General features: G+C 43.1%; 1 protein-coding gene across 1 annotated transcript; it reads left to right on the top strand.

The window, feature by feature from the left end:
- The first annotated feature begins 3,863 nt into the window (after nt 1–3,863).
- Nucleotides 3,864–20,779, top strand: THAP12 (THAP domain containing 12). Its single transcript, XM_061990247.1, has 5 exons — nt 3,864–4,169; nt 12,113–12,233; nt 13,849–13,956; nt 15,276–15,312; nt 15,590–20,779. Exons 1-5 carry the CDS (start codon nt 4,081–4,083, stop codon nt 17,530–17,532), a joined length of 2,298 nt encoding a protein of 765 aa, XP_061846231.1. The 5' UTR covers nt 3,864–4,080; the 3' UTR covers nt 17,533–20,779.
- Nucleotides 20,780–21,766: the final 987 nt, after the last annotated feature.

Genomic DNA, 21,766 nt, shown 5'->3' with positions numbered 1-21,766 from the left:
GGGGACATTCCACATTCTCCCTCAAGCTGCACTTCTAACCCATCAACAGAAGTTCAAGACAGAACTCATCAGTGAATTACTTGCTCCTGATTTTGACTTAATATTTTTACAAGGCTAGATGAGCTATAAATGCTGGGGAAGCAAGTGAACCTGTCAACTGTGAAGCATATATTGATCACTCTACAGAGATTGGACAACAAAGGCAGCTCCACAGACAACCATGACAAATGGCCTGATGGCAAATAAAACTAGGCATTTGCTTATCTGGACAATCACCAACCTTGTTTTACCTAGCAGTACAATCACTTATGCAATAAAGTCTTAATGCCCAATTGGTTTTGAAGGGTTCATTTGTTGTGCCTTGAATTCAAGACATTCTGTTGATCCCAGAACACCTTGCAAAGGAAAGTTTACTTCAACATACAGTATTGTTGCTGGGTGAAAACAGCAATGGAAAAGGAAAGCAAGCTGATGCTGAGTTTGCAAACCAGAGAGGAACAGTTTTCACATGATCCAAGAACAGTAGGGATCAGAAGGGACCTCTAGAGATTGTCTGGTCCAACTCCCTCCTAAAGCAGGCTCACCTAAATCAGGTTACAATTTTTGTCACTACACAGGCTCCACTGAGACTCTGGGAAAAGTTCACATACTTTTATGTAAGAGCGTGTCCTTAACACCAGTGCTTGTGGGCTTGTGCAGAGAAATACAGACAAGCTGTCACTCCTGGACTGGGGCAAGCAAATAAAAGATGACTCGGATTCCCTCACTTAAATTCCTTCACGGTGATATGTCTGTCTTTCCATTAGAAAAAGAGCAGCACACTAGGCTGTAATCATCTGCTTGGGCCCGCTGAAAGCTTCAGAAACACCAGCAGCTCTGGTGGAAGCAAGGACTGGACTGAGAGTGGTTGCTTGTAATTTAGAAGGCTGCGTTCCTGTGCAAAGAGGGAAGTAGCTGTGGGCCAGAATACAGACTGCTGGGAGTAAAGGCAGAGTAAGAAAGCAGACTGAGCAAGAATCCAGACAGTCTGTGCTCAAAATTTTATTACTTGGGCAGACCTCAACATAAACACCTGAAAGTACAGTGCTGCAAAGCCAACAGCCTTCTGCATTTCCTCATATTGAAGACCCAATACAGAATTGGAAAAGCCACTGCTAACTTTCATTTGCTAAATGCTAACGGTGAGGGAGGAGCTGGGATGCTGCACTACTCCAGCTCAAGGCTGGAGTTCAGTATTGCATGCTCAGCATGCACTCACAGGTCCTCTCTCACACTGTGCAAGACTTAAGTTACTCTCCACCTTTGCCTTCCCATTCTCCAGAACTGTAGGCAAATGCTGGACATTAGCAGCTTGGTTTTTATCCTGTTGTCAATTTCAGTATGCCTGGATACAGATCTACAAAAATACAGAAACATGAAATAGTTTGGAAGGGATCTTCAAGATAATCTTGTTTCAATCCACACCTTCCACTTGACCAGAGTGCTCAAAGCCCCATCCAAACTGCCCTTCAACCTCTATGGGATTATCCTGATGTCCTTTTAGTTCTTAAAGACAGGTTATCCCAACAACAATGCACCTTTAAGACTTGGAAGGTAATATAATAGTAGTAAGAGTCATGAAAGCTTTTCAAACTTCAAATATTCTCTGGCAAGTAAACTTTTAATAGCAGGAAACCTGTGGGAGTACACAATTGCACTTCAATAGTACAATCAGAAAATAAAGGCCTACTGACTTTCACCAGGGGAAAGAGGCCTGCAGTTCATTTCCAGAAGTACATTAAAGAGGCCATTTTACAACCACTATTATGTGATAAAGAATCCCAGATTTAAGATACAGCTGACCTTAAAGACACAGCAGGGGAAAAAAGCAATTACAAAATCCACACAGACACACAAAATTCCTTTAAGAACAATTTATGCAGAGAATACAGATTATCTATACAACACCACCAATACAGACAATAATGCTCATTTGATGTCAACAGATTAGACACATTTGGAAATGCACTGTGAATACTACTCAAATAATCTAGAAGATTATTAGAAACACAAAGTCACCAGCATAATTATTTTATATGTACACTTGAAAGGCTATAAGAAAAAGGGGAAAAGGGTGATTTTTGTACAACACAAGCTAATTTTTGGAATCTCCCAGTAAGTAGCAATGTCAACTGATTTCCTTTAGAAGTAATTAAGTTCATTTTCTTTCCATTACATAGGAAACACTTAAAAATTTAGTCTCTTCATCAAAAACCAACATCCATCAGACTGCAGGAAGACGACTTTACACACAAGTTGTGGCACTCATTTAACTAGGAAAGCTCACAGGCAGAAATACACACATTTAGGAGATAACTGCCATCTGATGTTTGCATAGTGTTTCAAATGATCCAACATCAACAGAAGGCTTGGTCTGAAGTAGCTTGTTCATAAACATGTGCCATGGTTAATTTCTTTTTAATGCTGCCATTACAACCTTCTGGTTTGCCTTGTTCAGAACCCCGTAAGTAGTTTCAGCACACACCCCCTTTTTGTTTGATGAATCAATATGGAAGAGGAAATCCTGAGTGGAAGATAGCCATATTTAAGGGTGAATTGCTTCTTATTAAAGGGTGAAGAAGTATTTTTTTCTACTGAAACAGGTTTGAAGTGCTTTAAAGTTCACAGTAATATGCTCCTAAACTGTTATTGCAATTGAAAGTATCTTCCTCTGTTCCCTTGTGTCACTGTGAAGATTGATGTAATCTGCACAGCAAATCAACAGTAATCTGAATTAAGTCTAACTTAAAGGTAAATGAATGTATTTTAAAAAGAGGTTACTCATCTGATTAACTCCCTTATATGGTTCACTGTGTATGAACACTGGCAATTGCCCAGTAAAGTGCAAGCAGTCAGGTGCAGCTAAGCTTATCTTCAGCATTTGGTTAAATGGCTACACAAAACTACTTAAAAGAAACAAACACACCTGAGTTAGAATTGTGGCAAAGAATTAACACCAAATAAATTATCTTATTGAAATGAATCCAATGAAATATGCTTTAGGACTCCTAGTTTGAAGGGCACTTGATGACAGGGTTTCCTTGTGGAAAAGACAGCTTTTGTCCTACTCATTCTAAACCAAATCAAGTTTTGAAGCCAGCCAAAAGGAACCAAACGAGTAGGGCTTTGTTTTTCCCTGTTATCCTTTTCAGCTGTTTCACATATTTGGATTATACTTCCTAAAGCCCAACACATCACCATGTTAGAATGCTTTTGATGTAACTTTACAGCTGTATAAAAAATGCATCACAGCTGAATTCTTACATCTCAGTGCTATTACACCTGAAACAGTTATCATCTACCATTTATACATTTCACAGCTGCCCTGTGTACTTCCTTAAACCACTCTCAGGCCACATTTGGCACATGAGTTTTTTCCTTCTTCATGCTGTCCAGTTTTTTTTCTGTCTTTTTTCCTAAGCTGTGTCTCATTTTTAGCTATAACAGACCTGACAGAATCTTCACCCTAAGTATACTCCCTGTTTAATTACCACTTTAAACACTCCTGGTTTCTCTCCTTGTCCCATCCGGGCTGTGGACCCACGACACCTTCCTAAAAAGCAGACGAAAAGGGAAGGGGGAAAAAAAAAGGGATTACAGCCTCATTTTACACCCCCACGCACATGTTTAAGGCAAAAACATACTGGATGTACCACGTACGCATCCACCGCTCTCCATCTCCGAGACTCTCACGCGCCTCTGCGCATGCGCCGCCGGGGCGAAGCGGGACCCCGGGCGCGCCCCCGCGCCGCGCTCATCCGGGCCCCGGCGGCTCGGCGCATGGGCAGCTCTCCCCCGGGCCGCCGCGCGCGGGGCACTGTGGGAAGGAGGCGGCTCTTGTCCCGGCGGAGGGTGGCGGTGAATCCTCCCGGCCGCTCACAGCAGTGTAGAGCCGCTTTCCCTCCTCTACCCCCCTCTTCCCTTCCCCCCTCCCCTTCCCCGTCCTCCTCCTCCACCCCACATACACACCCCCCCCCCACCCTCCCTCCCCCCCCTCCGGCCCGCGGATTTAAAGGGGCAGCGGCGCCAACCCGGGGGACCATGCCGAACTTCTGTGCGGCTCCCAACTGCACCCGCAAGAGCACGCAGTCCGACCTGGCCTTCTTCCGCTTTCCCCGGGACCCGGTCAGGTGAGACCCCAGCCGGGCACTGCCGGCGCCGCCTCAGGAAGGCAGCCCGCGCTGCGGAGGGGCGGGCTCGGGGGAAAGGGTTGGGGGAGGCGGGGGCGGTGAGGGCCGCTCGCCTCTCTCCCCTCAGGCCCCGCCGGAACGCAGCCCTCCGCTCCGCCTGAGGAGACACCGCGGCGAGGAAGCGCTTCCTTCACTCCCTCCCCTCTCCCTGAACCCCTCTCCGCGCCTCCTCACCTAGGCGGGGAGCCGCGGCCGTACGGGCCAGGGAGGGGCCGTGAGGGCCCGGCGGCCGCCCGGAGCTGCCGGCTGTGCTGGCGGAGGCCGCGCGCGCTGTGGCGCCGGGGGGGCGGGGCTCCGCGGGACCCTCCGGCCTGCGGCGGGAGGCGGGCGGGCAGCTGCGCATGCGCCGGGGCGGCCGGCTCTCACCCTCCCCTGAGGGGGGAGTTGTGGGAGTGGTGGTCACAGATAGAGGTGCGGCTTCGAGGGGCTAGAGGGGATGGGGAGAGGGGAGCCTGAGGGAGTGAGAGACTGCGGGATTGCCTGGCCTTGAGGGGAGTGGGGACTGAGGGGAGTGGAGGGGATGGGATGAGATGAGAGACTGGAGGGGATGAGGGGATGGAGGACTGAGGGGGACTGAAGGGGATGGAGGACTGAGGGGGCTGGAGGGGATGGAGGACTGAGGAGGCTGGAGGGGATGGAGGACTGAGGGGGCTGGAGGGGATGGAGGGCTGGAGGGGATGGAGGGGATGGAGGGGCTGGAGGGGATGGAGGACTGAGGGGGCTGGAGGGGATGGAGGGCTGGAGGGGATGGAGGACTGAGGGGACTGGAGGGGATGGAGGACTGAGGGGACTGGAGGGGATGGAGGACTGAGGGGACTGGAGGGGATGGAGGACTGAGGGGACTGGAGGGGATGGAGGACTGAGGGGCCACCTGGCTGTGAGAGGATGGTGAGCTGAAGAAGTGAGGACATAGGGGGCTGAGCGAGTGAGAGGCTGCCTGGCTTTGAGGGGATAAGAGGCTGAAGGAGTGAGGGAGCTGTCTGGCTATGGAGAGTGGAGGAGCCGAGGGAGTGAGAGGCTGTGGAGAGGGGACTGCCTGGCCATGAGGGGATGGGAGGCTGAAGGAGTTAGGGGGCTATCTGGCTATGGAGAGTGGGGGTGCGAGGGAGTGAGGGGATGGGAGACTGATGAGGTGAAGGGCTGATTGAGTGAGGGGATGGGATGCTGATAGAGTGAGAGGCTGCGCGACTGAGGGGATGGAGGGCTGAGAGAGTGAGTGGCATGTTGGCAATGAAAAGAAGTGCCTGGTTATGTGGTGCTGCCTGACTGTGAAGAGCATGGGAGGGTGTGAGGGGTGTGGAGAAGTGCAGAAGCATTGGCAGAGAATCCCATGTGTTTTGAGGGGCCTGTGAAGGGTCCCTTCTATCACATAGGTGGTAGAAGTACTGTGTGTGCTGAGGTGCTGGAGGACAGGGTGTGTGCATGACAAATGGCACACTGGTGTAAAAGGCAGCTGCTGCAGTATTTCAAGGATGATGGTGACAAAGCATCATGAATAACAGCAGAAGTGGTGGGATAGTCAAGTTTCCACTGTGTAAAAAGCAGGACTTCTCCACTGGTAGAGCAAGAAGTGTGTGTGAGAGGCCATGGTAAATGCCATTAAGAAAAAAGAAATGCTCTTAGACATGGAAACCTCTATGTGGAAGCTCATCTTTAAATCTAGATAACACTTTTTAAAGTGTTTAATTTAACTTGCTCCTCAACTTTGGAAGGTGCATAGGTGCTAAAGCCATACCAGTTATCTCTCTCCTAACAGCTGGTAATTAAGGCTGTTTTTTTAATGATTGTGCATGATATTTGCTTGCTTCCTTCCTCGAAGCTGTTTGACCTGATTTTTGGAAAATTTCAAGACCCATGGGAATTGTGGGTACTTTTTTTTTTTTCTAAGAGTCTCCTGTAAGTAATTTAGAAAGAAGATTAAAAAAGACTCATATAGGTAGTAGCTACCCTTAAAGCTGTGATTTTGGATATGTTGTCAAGCTCTCCTGGGTGAACGCAATGCCTTGTGTTAAAGCTGCGATAGCCAGACCTCTTTCTGATGCCATACTTGCAAGCTTTTGTAGTACCACCTATATTATATATGTTTGTACTTTGAATGGCAATTGAAATAAAAACAGATGATTGCCTTAACCTTTCAGTTGTACAGTTTGCCTCTAGTGTTGTCTCTTTCCACCCTTGGTCCTGTGAGAGCTGCAGATTCTTACACAGTCAAAGGCATGACTGCAGTTTGTGTGGAACCAAAGAAATTTGGTCCTGTCTGAGCTTCAGTCTTAACTTATAAGGAGTCAATGCTGTGAAATCTGAGTTGTGCCAAGTTGGTCAATATGTGACAGTTTATTGCATGAGGAAATATGCTCTTCAGTTCAGAGTTTTTATATGTAAAGACATTTTGAATATATGTTTTCCATGATAGCACAACAGAGATATATTAAAAAGCTTTCACTTAACTAAACAATGCACTAATGAGTGCATTTCTCTTTTGGAGAAACCCCCCTGTGTTTCAGAATTAGAATGCTACTACTTCTTAAGACTTAGTTCGTAAGACTAGGGGTAGTGGACAAAGGCTGGAACACAAAGTTCCACATAAGGAAAATCATCTTTACTGTGAGGGAGTCCTGGCCCTGGCTGCCCAGGTTGGAGATGGAGGCTCCTTCTGGGGAAGTTTTCAAAACCCACCTGGATGTGTTTCTGAGTGGCCTGATCTAGGTGGACTTGCTTTAGCAGAGAGGTTGGACCTTTATAGGTCCCGTCCAACTCCTACCATTCTGTGATTCTATACTTTTAACTACCATTCGTGGAGGTTTAGAAATAAAATCCTTTTGAAAACAAAACAATGCCTGTCAGCTACAATGAGTTGGAACAATACAGATCTGCGGATATTTCTTTGTAAATAAGTGGATCACTGGCTTACATTTCTACAGTGTGTAAGTGTGCTTTTTGAGTGCATGACTACTTCATAATCCCCTTGAAGTAGTTCAGGCTAATAGGGTTAATGTCCCTGTAACAAAATAGTAGAAAACAGAGTTAAAATTGACTCTGAGGGATTATCTAGACTTTTCCACTGTCCAAAGGAAGGATAAGCTAGACATAAACTGTTTCTAGCATCTTTGTTGTGCTCTTAAAAAGAGGAAGTGACAGCAATGACACTCAAGTTCTGTACAAGTCTCCTCCCCCTATTATCTTACACCTTTCTTATTTAAACCTATGCTAAAAGTTGATTATATATCCTATTTTAACAACATTTAAAGATTGATAAATCCATACAACCTTCTGGCTTGTAGACTGGACGATGTTAGTGGTTTATTCTCCTGCTTGGACTACAGCAGTCATCTACAGTTGTAAATGACAACGTGTTGCTTGTGCTACTTGCTGTTACAGAAACCTCCTGCCATTATAGATCAAACTAGTCTGGTGCCAGAAATGTGTTTTTATACCAAAAATGGGTTATTTCCACTTGGCAGCATACAGTGAGAAAGTTGAGAATAACAGCATTAGAATACATCTTGTATTTAAATTGTAATTAAAAATAATAATAATAATCATAGTCCCAGGTAAATGGTCTGTGCTACCTTACTGCTTTTGGTCTTTCCACAATAACTGAATAATTGCCTTCAGGTTTTTTCCAGTTCAGTGCCAAGCAGTTTCAGTTAGATGTCCCAAGTCTGATCTTTCCAGTGTTAGCAAGCCTGTGGGAACCAACCAATTAGCTTCATTTATTGCCTCTACCTGAGAAAACAAGAAGGGGTGCACAGGTTAAGGCCTGAAAAAGGACCAGGTGTGTTTAATTCTTGACTGACAGCTGGCTGAACTTGAGCCAGCAGTTTGCTCAGGTTGGCAAGAAGGGCAAGGGCATCCTGGCCTGGATCAGGAACAGTGTTGTCAGCAGGAGCAGGGAGGTGATCACTCCCCTGGCCTCGGCTTTGTTCAGGCTGCACCTCAAATCCTGTGTCCAGTTTTAAGCCTCTCTCTACAAGAAGGACATTGAGGTGCTGGAGAGGATCCAGAGGCCAGGCTGCCAAGCTATGAAAGGATTTGGAGCATGTCTCAGATGAGGAAGGGCTGAGGGATCTGGGGTTGTTGAGACTGGAGAAAAGAAGGCTCAGAGAAGACTTTGTTGCTCTCTTCAACTACCTGAAAGGAAGCTGTAGCCACGTTGGGGTTGGTCTGTTCTCCCTAGTAACAAGCAACAGAACAAGAGGAAACAGCCTCAAGTTGTGGCAGGCAAGGTTCAGGCTGGATCTGAGGAGGAATTTCTTTGCTGCAAGGGCATTATAACGAGGTGCTAAAGTTACCATCCCTGGAGGGGTTTCAGAGCCCGGTGGACCTTGCACTTAGGGAAATGTGCTGGTGGTTGACAGGGCTGGGACAGAGGCTGGACTCATGGATATGAAAGGTCTCTTCCAGCTGAAACGATTCTGTGATTCTGTTCTATGATTCTAATGGGTGGTATGTAGTCTTTTCATATCAAACATTATGTAAATAGCCTCAATTGCCCCAGTAAGGATGCATATTTTACAGTTTTATACAGACTAGGCAGTGCTCCCTACAGTAAGGTTTGTTTAACTCTCATCCATGTTCTGACACTTCGTCTTGGTAGTTTGGGTTAAAGTGATGTGTGAGTATTGAGAACAAAACACTTATTGAGCAAAGAGATGCTATTCTGTTGCAGTTGACCAATGTTGGGGGGACACGAGTGGTTTACGCTCTATCCACACCTCAATAAAATACCATTTGAGCTTCCATGAGATGTCAGCAGACCTCTGAAAATGTAAAGTTTGGGACTGAAGAAAACCTTTGTGAAACCTAATGAGTGATACTTGAGCAATGCTGTAATGTATTGCATTGAAATGGCTTTTACTTTGCAACTAAAGCACTTGTACAACAGTACACAGTGTGCATTGAGCTGAATACCAAAGCACAGGAGAAATGTTCATACATAATTTTATTCTAAAACAAGATGTAGAGCTGTGGCCTCCCCATGGCCCAGCACAGGGGCCGGGCACTGCCCTGGGGCTGCTGCCACCCCACTGCTGAGCCCAGCCAGGCTGCCCTTGGCCTTCTTGCCCCCCTGGGCACGCTGCTGCCTCCTGTTCAGCCCCTGCCAACAACCCCCCCAGGCCCTTTCTCTCCAGCAGCTTTCCAGCCCCTCTGCCTGGAGCTGCCTGGCCTTGGGGTGGCCCGAGGGCAGGACCTGGCCCTTGCCCTTGTTCAGCCTCATCCCATTGCCCTGTGCCCATGGCTCCAGCCTGCCCAGGAATTTCTGCAGCCCTTTTCTGCCCTCAAGCAGATCTACACTCCCACCCAGCTTGGTGTCACCTGCAAACTGACTGAGAGTGCACTCAATCCTTTCAACCAGATCATTGATAAAGATGTTAATGTATATATATCTTTATATAACATACTATGTATGAATATGAGAGCAATGTTAAGAGTTATTACTGTTTTATAGCACTTGGTACTGTTGTTCTGATATTTTGCACAAATGCACAAGCGGTTCAACTGGCAGAGATCTGAATCCAATGTTGTTCCCTTTCATTTTCACCGTTGCTGTTTATTGCCCTCAGTTAAGGTAGAGGTGATGGCAAATCCACTCAGCTATGGATTTTCTCCTTTGGGATGCTCACTAAAACATCTGATGAGAGCATTTATTCCTAAATTGTTGCATAATCACTAATTGGCCTAGATGATCTCTAAAGGTCCCTTTCACCCCCTTCCATTCTTTGATTCTGTAACTTTTTTCTCTCTCCTTGCTTCTGCCACCAGTGATTCCGTCTTTGCAACCAAAAGTAATAATCGTGAAATTACTGTATCATAACTTCTAGCTGTTCCTTGGGTTGAGACTCATCTTTTTAATTCAGTAATGAAAAGTTTGAAGTCTTTTGTTTTTAAGCAGACCAAGTAATTGTTTCACTTTCACGAATCTTAGCAATGACTGCACTGTGGGGAGATCTACTGAGACAGAGTCTTCACGTGACTTCTCTGTGTAGGTTCCTGGAACTTTGTACCAATTGAAAAAAGAAATACCAATAACACAGAACTTTTTGGGGAGGAGACTGAGGGGTGACCTCATTAAAGTTTACAAATATGTAAAGGATGGGTGTGAGGAGGCTGGAGCCAGGCTGTGCTCAGTGATGGCCAATGATAGGACAAGGGGCAATGGGGACAAGCTGGAACAGAAGATGTTCCAAAGAAACACAAGGAAAAATTTCTTCCCTGTTGAGGTGAGGGAGCACTGGCAGGGGCTGCCCAGATGGGCTGTGGAGTCTCCTCTGGAGACATTCCAAACCCAGCTGGATGAGTTCCTGTGTGACTACTCTAGGTGGTCCTGCTCTGGCAGGGGGGTTGCACTGGATGAGCTTTCGAGGTCCCTTCCAGCCCTTAAGATTCTGTAAAAGTCAGTGTTGAAAAGTATGTAGCAAAGTGATGGATTGTAGAGTAAAATAAGTCACTGAGACTGTAGTGAAAGTTCTTTCTCCTTTTTTGCTGTAGAATTATTGTACTGTTATCATAATTCTTTATAATGTAGCTGTCTCTGGCTTTCTTGAGTCTATTTGGGAAGGATTTACTTTAGGAGGGATGGGAGTTTGTGTAACTGCTGGAATAATGAACGAGTCATCCATCATGTGCATGTTTTTAGTCATCTGTGTTGTATGTTCTTAACTGTGTTTACTTATGTGCTGTTGTATATGGATGACCGTGATGCCACAAGTTGTAAGTAGGCGCATTAAAATAGTGCTGCCTTTGGAGGAGTATTTTTGCAGGAAGGAAATTTGGGGTCTTTTAGAAACTTTTAAATACGGAGATATCAACAGCTGCTGGAGTCTTATTAATTTATAGATATCTTTTTATTGCACAAATAAAATAGCAGATGAGTTTTACTGGAGTAGCTGTGCAGAACTGGTCCAGGCATGTTGTTACTTAAAACTCCATAACAAGAAAGTGATTGCAGAGACCCCATTGGGGGAAATAGAAGCTGACTAATGCATTTGCATCAATTACTGCAAGTGGTTTACTCACCAGAGGAAACAGTCTTGCATATCTAAAAGGAACTCTGTTAGCAGGGGAAATGTTTCTTTAGGGTTGTGTTGTATCTCCGAGGGCTAATCCAAAGCAGAAGTAAATGTAAAAATATGCATCCAATGAAAACTTCCTTTAGGGCTGTGTGTGCTCTCTACATAACTGTTATTCCACTTTTCAAAAATCTGCTCTAATCTCCTGGTGACCACAATAAATCCTGTGTTCTGTCTTACTAGTGGCCTTCAGAAACTGTATGACTTCAGTCTACAAGCACATCTCTTTTTTAGTTCTTTTTAAGATGGGTACAAGCTGGCACATAAGAGATTCCAAAGAAATACAAGGAATAATTTCATCCCTGTTCAGATGAGGAAGCACTGGCAGGGGCTGCCCAGATGGGCTGTGAGTCTCCTTCTCTGGAGACATTCCAAACTCAGCTGGATGAGTTCCTGTGTGACCTACTCTAGGCGATCCTGCTCTGGCAGGGGGGTTGCACTGGAAGAGCTTTCGAGGTCTCTTCCAACCCTTAACATTCTGTGATTCTAAGGGATTACATGGTCACGTTTCATGAGAGTTACAGCCTGATGTGTGAGACAAAGGAAAGAATATATGAAATAATTCCAGATTTTGTTGGGGCAGTGCTCAGCAAGAATATATAAATTAGGGGAAAAGTTTCCTGGGGGTGGGAAAAAGGAGAAAACTACACTTTTAAAAAGATTTGATGGTGAGCTACAATGGAAGGTGTGCACAACTTTTCTTAGCCTTGCATAAAGGGCAGGGCTCACTGTACTCTAATTTTAAGTGTTGTTTGAAGTCATAGGGGATTTTATTTTGTCTTAAAACCAGCTAATTCTTTTGCTTATGTGCAGGTGTCAAAGATGGGTAGAGAACTGTCGAAGGGCAGATTTAGAAGATAAAACTCCAGATCAACTCAACAAACATTACAGACTGTGCGCTAAACATTTCGAGACTTCTATGATCTGTAGAAGTGTAAGTAAAATCAAGCACTTCTTTATTGCATCTCACAAAATGAGACTAATGTTTCTCATCCGAATGCTGCATTTTCATCTTTGATCCCCCGGGTAACTGCTCCCTGGGAAGACTAATCCCTTCATCTTAAGTGAGATCATTGTCATGGTCCAGGGCACCACAGAGACTTGCAGATGTTAGCACAAAGGGTGAGGTGGAAATGAGCAGTCTGGGAAGAGAAAAGCAGAGCTGTTCCTGCTGGTTTGATATGTTTGGTCTTCACTGCAGTTCTTTCCTCATGCAAGGAAATCATCATTTTGTTTATTGTCACTGGCTATTACAACATTATAGAAATTTATTGGGTGTAAGTATGTAAGTTTGCATGCTTCTAATTAATTAAAAATCATTAATGTGCTGTTACTGAAGGGTGTACGTGGGTGTCATTTGGTTAAATTATACTGGTGTGGCCAAGAGATTTAAACATTATTTGCATCTGTCAAGCTTTTGGTTCCTGTTATATTTTATCCAGCTAAAATCATGGCACCGTTTCCTGTTACTGAAAGAATAGCTTTGAGTTTTTCTTGTTAACAAGATAACATTGATTTTTTGACAGCTTACATATCAGTAGGAAGCACTGGACTTGGGCTTTGGATCACGTTTTGATTTCTAGGATGAATTTCACTCTGATCCATAGGCAGTCCTTTAGTTATGAAGGATAATTAAAATATGTAGGACAGATTTGGCTCCTGGTGGTATTACACATGAAAGGTCTCTGATTAGCCAGTATACCAGAAACAAGCAGATTAATATTGGAAGTAATTCTGAATCAGAAAGCAAAGTTTATGAAACTTGGTTTGTTTAAAATGTATTTCAATCCACCTACAAGTAGAAATGAAATCAGTTAAAAGTCTGTACTTACTGGAAATTAGCCAGCTTAGACAACTTAAGTTTACAGTATATCCAAATAGAAAATTTTACTTAGAATTTTGCTATTTAACTGCTAGAAATATTTACATGACCACTTACAATTGTTGTCATGCTCATACTCGTTTGACAGATAAATTTTCCTTCAAAGGTGTTTTTATCCAGAAGGTTTATCTTTTAAAAAATCTTGTAAGAGGTTCCAAAGAAACACAAGTCAAAATTTCTTCCCTGTTGAGGTGAGGGAGCACTGGCAGGGGCTGCCCAGATGGGCTGTGGAGTCTCCTTCTCTGGAGCCATCCCAACCCCAGCTGGATGAGTTCCTGTGTGCCCTGCTCTAGGTGGTGCTGCTCTGGCAGGGGGGTTGCACTGGATGAGCTTTCCAGGTCCCTTCCAACCCTTAAGATTCTGTGATTCTCTGAATCAGAAATTAAGATCATAATTAGACCAGTTCTGTGAGTCTTTTGAAGATCACAGGGAGGAAAAAGTATTTGTGGTTTGGGTTGATATCTCTCTTCTCATTTTCAGTCTTCTCTTGATAGCCCCAAAATATGAATTGCATAGTATAGCTTTCTGTCTATTTTGAAAGTGTCAGAAGGTAAAAATACTTAAGAGGAAAAAAAGGAACATATCACCTGAAAGTCTGGAGGGTTTTCATGTACTCAGTGAGAATTTCCCAAACAAATTCCTAATCTAGATGTCTCTTTACTTCCAGAGCCCTTACAGAACGGTTTTACGGGATAACGCTGTGCCAACAATATTTGACCTCACAAGTCACTTGAACAATCCCCACAGCAGACATAGGAAAAGGATAAAAGAGCTGGTAAGTTTTTCATGTAAGTTTTATTTATTTTTTTAATAGTAAAACAATAAAGGCAGGGAAGGTCATGTGAAACTTTTTGTATAAAAGTGTCAAATAATACTTCACACTTGAGTGTTTGCTTTCTCTACTGTCTTTCCTAGTATCTTTTTGTTGATTAAGATTCAAATGTACAAATATTATGCTGATATGAATTTTATCTACTAAGGAAGGTTTAAGGAAATTGTCTGCAAAATGACAAGTGTTGATCCAAAGCTGATTCTGTCTTCCAGAGAAAGAGCATAGCTTCCTTTTGCTTGTTACTACAGTGCTAACTGGATGCAGGTTATGCATGGTACCCTGAAATGCTTGCTCCCTATTGATTGTCATCTTCAGTTCACACGTACTGAGGTCTGCCCCAATTCAGATATGCTTGTTTCAGCTTCTTGTTCTGAAAAGATGCATAAGACCAAGATCAGGAAGGGTTTTTTGTGGAAGGGTGGGTGCCAGGAGAATGGAGCCAGGCTGTTCTCAGTGATGTCCAATGGTAGGACAAGGGGCAACAGGTATAAGCTGGAACAGAAGAGGTTCCAATGAAACACAAGGAAGAATTTTTTCAGTGTGAGGGAGCACTGGCAGGGGCTGCCCAGATGGGCTGTGGAGTCTCCTTCTCTGGAGCCATTCCAAACCCAACTGGATGAGTTCCTACTCTAGGTGGTCCTGCTCTGGCAGGGAGTTGCACTGGATGAGCTTTTGAGGCCCCTTCCAGCCCTTGAGATTCTGTGATTCTGTGTTTCTGTGTCTTGTTGATACCTCTCTTGTGTCATTTCTAGTAGTAGCATCTCTAGGTCTCTATGGTTAGAAGTATACTGACAGTTATAAAGAATTCAAGTCCTAAACACAGCTTATCTGTTGGAAAACTACAGAGCATTTCTAAATAGTTCTTAAATTGTTTGATTAAGTCTGTTTATGAGCTGAAAATAAGTTAAAGATGTTTCTGTCTATGGACAGTGCATGTTCATATCAAAACAGAATTCTTTAATAAAACCTCTTTACTAATAATTACAAAATATGTATTGGACAAACTCCTAATGCAAGTATGGAAATCTCAGCAGCAGTAGCAAACTATTGTCATCTAGTCAGTAGATGGATGTCTTAGCAGCAGTAAGATACATGAAGAAACTTTCTCTTGGACCTTCTAGCACTTTTTGGTAAACATTAACACTCTTACAGTGGTCCTGTCTACAGTATTTGTATCTGATCTTGATGTATTTTAATATTTTAAGGGCATGTGCTAGACATGATCATCAATATAAGGGGTTTCTTTGTTTGTTTTCTTAAAGAGTGAAGATGAAATAAGAACACTGAAGCAACAAAAGAGTAAGTGAGCAAAATAAGTGAGTTCATAAAAACTTTGTTTACTAAGGCTGACAAGGTAATGTGAGACACAAAACTGTACGTTCACGTATGTCAGGAAGGTAATTGAGTTGCTGCTTGGTTCAAACAGCCAGTCTAAACTCTTTCCAGAAATACTCAGTTCATTTTTTAACTGGAAACATTTTTCTCAGGACTCCAGTAGCTTAAAGGTAATGGGGGCAGTAAGGGAAAACAGACGTTTTTTCATGGTATCTTGACACTGTATTTTTTGGTTTTGTAGTTGAAGCTTTCGAACGGGAACAAGCAACTCAAGAACCAAACGAAAGCAATGAGCAGAATACCGTCTCGGAGGAAGGAGGACAAGAGCAAGAGGAAGAAACTCTTCCTTTAACACTGGAAGAAAGAGAAAACAAAGATTACCTTAAATCTTTGTTTGAAATTTTGATCTTGATGGGTAAACAAAATATTCCTTTGGATGGCCATAACGTCGATGAGCTTCCAGAAGGTATTTTTACTTCAGATAACTTTCAGGCTCTACTGGAATATAGAATAAATGCTGGAGATGAAGTCCTGAGGAAACGGTTTGAGATGACCGCAGTCAACCTTGAGTATTGTTCAAAAACTCAGCAGAAACAAATGCTTGAGATCTGTGAAAACTCTGTGAGGGAAGAGACGCTGAGGGAAGTCAGAGACTCACACTTCTTTTCTCTTGTCACCGATGAAGTAGTAGACATAGCGGGAGAGGAACACTTGCCCGTGTTGGTGAGGTTTGTTGATGACTCTCATAACCTAAGAGAAGAATTCATAGGGTTTTTACCATATGAGGCCGATCCTGAAATTTTAGCTGTTAAGTTCCACACGACTATTACTGAAAAATGGGGTCTAAACATGGAATACTGTCGAGGTCAAGCCTACATTGTCTCCAATGGGTTTGCTTCTAAAATGAAAGTCGTGGCTACAAGAGTCTTGGAAAAGTATCCACAAGCTGTGTATACGCTGTGTTCCTCGTGTGCCTTAAACGTTTGGCTGGCGAAATCCGTTCCCGTTGTTGGCGTTTCCATTGCACTAGGAACAATGGAAGAAGTTTACTGTCTTTTTAACCAATCTCCTCAATTACAGGTAGAACTGGACAACACAATTTCTGTTCTCTTTCAGAACGACGAGTCAAAGGGTAACGAGCTGAAGGAGATCTGCCGTTCTCAGTGGACGGGCAGGCATGATACTTTCGAGGTTTTAGTGGATCTCATGCAAGCATTGGTACTGTGCTTGGATGCTGTAAACAGTGACTCATCTGTCAGGTGGAACAACTTTATCTCTGGCCGAGCGTTTGTACTTTCAAGTGCGTTGACAGATTTTGACTTCATTGTCACTATTGTAATTATGAAAAACATTCTGGCTTTCACAAGAGCTTTTGGGAGAAACCTCCAAGGACAAACATCGGATGTGTTCTTTGCAGCCAGCAGCATAACAGCAGTGTTATATTCTCTGAATGAGGTGATGGAGAACATTGAGGTTTACCATGAGTTTTGGTTTGAGGAAGCAACAAATTTAGCTGCAAAACTGGATGTACAAATTAAACTCCCAGGGAAAATTCGCAGGGCACAACAGGGGAACTTGGACTCTGAGGTAACGTCAGAAAATTACTACAAAGAAATCCTTAGTGTCCCCACAGTGGAGCATATTATTCAGGAATTAAAAGATATATTCTCAGAACAACATTTAAAAGCCCTCAAGTGTTTATCTTTAGTGCCCTCAGTCATGGGGCAGCTCAAATTCAACACGTCTGAGGAGCATCACGCTGACATGTTCAAAAATGACTTGCCCAATCCAGACACTCTTTCCGCTGAGCTTCACTGTTGGAGAATCAAGTGGAAGCACAGAGGAAAAGATATTGAACTTCCAGCTACTATTTATGAAGCACTTCACTTGCCTGACATAAGGTTTTTCCCTAATGTCTATGCACTGCTTAAAGTCTTGTGTATACTTCCAATGATGAAGGTGGAGAATGAAAAGTATGAAGTAGGGCGAAAGCGCTTAAAGGCGTACCTGAAAAACACCTTGACAGAGCAAAGGTCAAGCAACCTAGCTTTGCTGAACATAAACATTGATATTAAACATGACTTAGATTTAATGGTGGACACCTACGTTAAACTCTATCCAGAGAAGGTGGAATTTCAAGACTTTATTCCCTCAAACAACTCTGAAGTAACAGAAAATGCTTGATTTCTTTTTTTAAGCTCAAACCAATCAAAACAGCTTTTTTCTTGATCAAGTTTCAACACTGAGGGGGGAGGAGGAAAAACCTGAAATCTGATAAAAATCATGGCAATTCTATTTCCATTATAGGTCTCAGATTGAAGGATCTGTGGCCAGTGACCCAAATCATGTTTTGTTGGTCTGCATTAAATGTATTCTGCGAACAAAACCAAGCCTGAAAAGAATTGCCCATGCTCCTGGCAGAGGTGCTGCTACATCTGAATGAGTTAACTTGGGTGCTTGTTTACTTTTCTTGCATCTTGACAAAAGTCTGTTGTGATTGTAGATCTGATGGGGCTGTTACATGGTCTTGAATTAGGATAAGGCAAAAAACCCAAACCTCAAAATGCTATGAAGAGTATAAATCTGTTTCAGTTCTGTTACTTAGGATTTTATTCCTTTATTTTTTGAAAACTTTGTTTAAAAAGTCTTTGTTGTCTATTTAATTGGCATTTTGGAGAGTGGATTCAGCTATTGCACGACCACACCCGTGCTGTGGACTGTTCTCAGTGTAAAGTGAATGTTAGTGATCCAGAGGTACGTTCACGGTTTCATTGGAAGAGTCAACCTCTTTAATCTCTCAGTGACTGTTTACATTCCTTTGTGTGAGACACAACTTCTTTTATTTTCCCTTCAGGCTTTTTAACAGGCATGGCAGGAGTACTGAAATTCTTAAAAGACACTAAAACCTTCAAATCTCTTCCACAAACATCTAAATCTGTCCGTTCTATCCAGACTCTGACACGAACCCATGCATCTTATTGTCTGTTTTATTTGTCAGCTCACCCAGGAAAGATGAAAATAAGAATTTGTTCTTTGTTTAGAAGTAAGATTGAAGATATTGCTGTTATTTTTGGCAAGAATGACACATTTTTGTACAGTTTATTGCAATTTAAAATAAAATGTGAATTGCTTTTTACATAGTAGTGAGTTTCTTAGTAAAGCTGGGCCTGTTTGAGAACAGGTACCTTTTGAAAGGTTCCTTTTGGTTTAGTTTTCTCTCCTGTTGTTTTTGCATTTCTAGTGAGTGGTATTGTCACAAGACAGGAAACTGTCTAAGAGCACCTTTGATCTCTATGTTCTACTGAAGGTTTTTTAATCGTGGAGGTTTTATCCAACTGAAACAGGTGGAAACAGATGAAATTTGAAATGACAGAATTTGGAATGACTGGAAAACCCCTCAGCAAGAGAAAATGGAATGATTGTGGAGACTATGACATACACAGTTCTCCATTGTTTAATGCAATCAAACAATACATTTGAAAAAGACCTCACCCTTTACTAAGTAACATTAGTTATTAAAGTGTTAAGAAATGCTTTCAGGAACTTTGATTTACATTAGAGTAGTAAAAATAACTCTTAAACAAAGTAGTATCTTCCCACTGCTGTTTGTGTATACTGCAGACTTTCATGTTAATGCAGTAATTACCCTGACCAGTAACAAGTGTTGTAGCTAAGGGCTTGCTCTGTTCCTCTGACTGTATGGAAATAACATAGGTTTAGGCTAATACTATTAAAAAAACCCAAAAGGGGCATTTTTTAATTAGAAGTCATAGGGAAAATTGTCCTTTTTTTAAAACATCTTAATCAAAAGTTTAATAAAATACATAAGGATCTTTCCCCTCCTGGGATTGTCTGAGTTCCCCTGCAATGCAAGGTGGCTGTGACCTCTGGGAGTGTGGGTCCTGTACCAATAAAGTGGGGCTGGCTGGATGAGCCCAGGCTTACAGGCATCATCAGAGCAGGAAAATTGGTACCCAGTGCCATGTAATTGGCCAAAAGAGCTGAAGGCTACTTTCTGCCTGTGTAAATGAGATATTTTTTTGAACTGTGTACTGAGGCATATTGAAGGGAGGAAATGCAGCATACCCCTCCTTTAGCTACTGAAAGGTCCTCTGAAGTTCAGCTGAGACACACTGTGGTGACTAGCCTTGCTAATTAGTTGGCTCCAGGAGCCTTGATCACTTGGTGTGCCTCTGCCTTTCAGAGAGATGCTTAGATTGCCTGTAATCAATCAGCAGCTCCTTTTTTAGCCCTTTTAATTGTTGGTGAGGAATGCCTTGGGAACCTGTAGCAGATAGTCTGAATGGTGATGGATTGGCAGGATGCAGAGGAGCAAAGGAATGGCAAATTGCAATGGTAGATGCCTCTGTAACTTAGGAGATTTGTGTGGAGGAAACCATTTACTGGAAGTATAGTGGCTCCCATCTTACTTTTGGGAGCACAGAAAGGATGAGACTAAAGTGGAATGCAGTAACATAATTTTAAAGAGAACACTGCTGCTCCTAGAGCAAGTCAGGGACTGACAGAGAAGTGTCTAAAAATGGGACAACATTGAATAATTTAGATTCCTTTATTTTCAACAGTTTCTTGAAGCAGAGGGAATTGCCATCTTAAATATCCTGCCAGCTCAGGGCAGTGTGTATTTCCAAGGAGTATCAGGTATTTGGACACATCCTATGTAATGAAGGAATATGTCAATTTGAGTATCACTTCTGGGATGTAAATAACCCAAGTGAAAGTGGATTTTCCTTAGCTGCTCAGCTGATTGTGTTTTTTAGTGCTTGTCTCAATACACAAACTGTGTTTTCTTTTCCCCATGCACAGACTTCTTAGAAATCACTGTTGCTGCCTAGAAAAGTAGCATGTAGCATTCTATCTCCTGCAGAGTTATTTCTGTCACTGGCTACAGAAATCCTGTAACTGCTTGTTTGGCTGCCAGAGTTCTGCTGTAAAGAAGCAGAGGACCAGAACCACTTAATGATTCTGGGTGCAGTTATCCTCTTTTTCCTCCCCCCCCCTCCATGCTTTTGTTTCTGTGCAACACTGCAAACCTCAAGAGTTGCCAGAAACATCTCCATTACTCTTAAGAAAGTGAAAATAAATCTCTTTACTGGATCTGTTTCAAGAAACAGTTGCTAACCTAGAAAAACAATAGGTGTTATCCCAAAGTAGGCTTAACATTCAAGAATCTTTAGACCTCTTAATGCTCCCTGCTTTCCCTAAGGATTATAAAGAATGGCAGACTTCCCAAAGTTTTGCCTAGGTATAAGTAGTGAGGCATCAGCAACAAATAATGGAGTTGGAAGTTTTAGATCTACAGCTTTCAAAACATGTGCATGTTCTTTGTAAGCAATTCTTTACTATGCAAAATAACACTGGTGATTGAATAGAACTCGAAGTGTGTGTTCCATCATGCAATAATTGTTCATTTTATTACTCATAGTTGTCCAATGTTTCTATTTATTTATTTTCATGTAGCAAACTTGCTTTTTTCTTAAAACCATGCCTGTGTGTCTTCTGTTTTAGCTGTCAACAGTTGTCCCTGGAAGTGTCCTTGAAGGCAAGGCAGGCACTAGTGAAGTTTGGTCAGTGGGGAGGAGGAGAAGCAGTGCAGCAGTGACAGAACAGCTGCTTGTGTAGTCCCCTATTCCTCTCTTTTGTACTGTCCCAGAGTTAAATATGCCAGTGAGTAACTGTCTGTGTGACTGCCTGTGACATCTTATCTTAGATGATGCTCTTGTGCTTCATTTGTGACCTGATCTAGGTGGACCTGCTTGAGCAGGGGGGTTGGACCAGATGATCTTTATTGATCCTTTCCCACTCATCTCATTTCTGGTTCTGTGGTTCTGTGCTGCAGCAGCCCCTGTGTAAGCATTTTGCATAAGGCTCCCAATGACCTTCCCCCCTGCATGTTGACATGAATACTCTAGGAATAAGTTCATTTCTTAGTTTTAGAACTGGGCATACAGACTAAAGGATGGTGCTTACCATCCCCCAAAGCCACCTGTGCTATCTACAGACCTCCCACAAACCCTTCCCCATTTGTGACCATGTGCTTCACCAGCAGCAACACTACAAAAAAAACAGTTGTGTGGGCAGCAAAGGATCCTTCTTGCTGGGAAGCCCTGCCATGAGCCTGCAAGCATGCCATATGGAGTCCACACTGTAGCACAGGCTTTCCTTGCAGCAGCTAGAGGAGAGGGGGCTGTTACAGCTCTGCCTTTACAAAGAGATTCAGAGCAATGCTGATTTACATTTAAAAACAGAGATCTCTGTGAAAGCCAAGGCTGGAAACAGTTCAGCACATCAGCCAGTACTTTCAGGTGTCTCATGGTATCTTTTACTGAGAGGTGACTACTGAGCCTCAGGTCATCTGTGATGGATTGCAGTCAGAGCTGGGACTGCACACATGACTGTT

This window comes from Colius striatus, chromosome 1, assembly GCF_028858725.1.
Source record: "Colius striatus isolate bColStr4 chromosome 1, bColStr4.1.hap1, whole genome shotgun sequence".
Classification (NCBI taxonomy): domain Eukaryota; kingdom Metazoa; phylum Chordata; class Aves; order Coliiformes; family Coliidae; genus Colius; species Colius striatus.
Note: the sequence above shows the minus strand (reverse complement) of the source record. Positions and strands in the feature narration are given on the sequence as shown.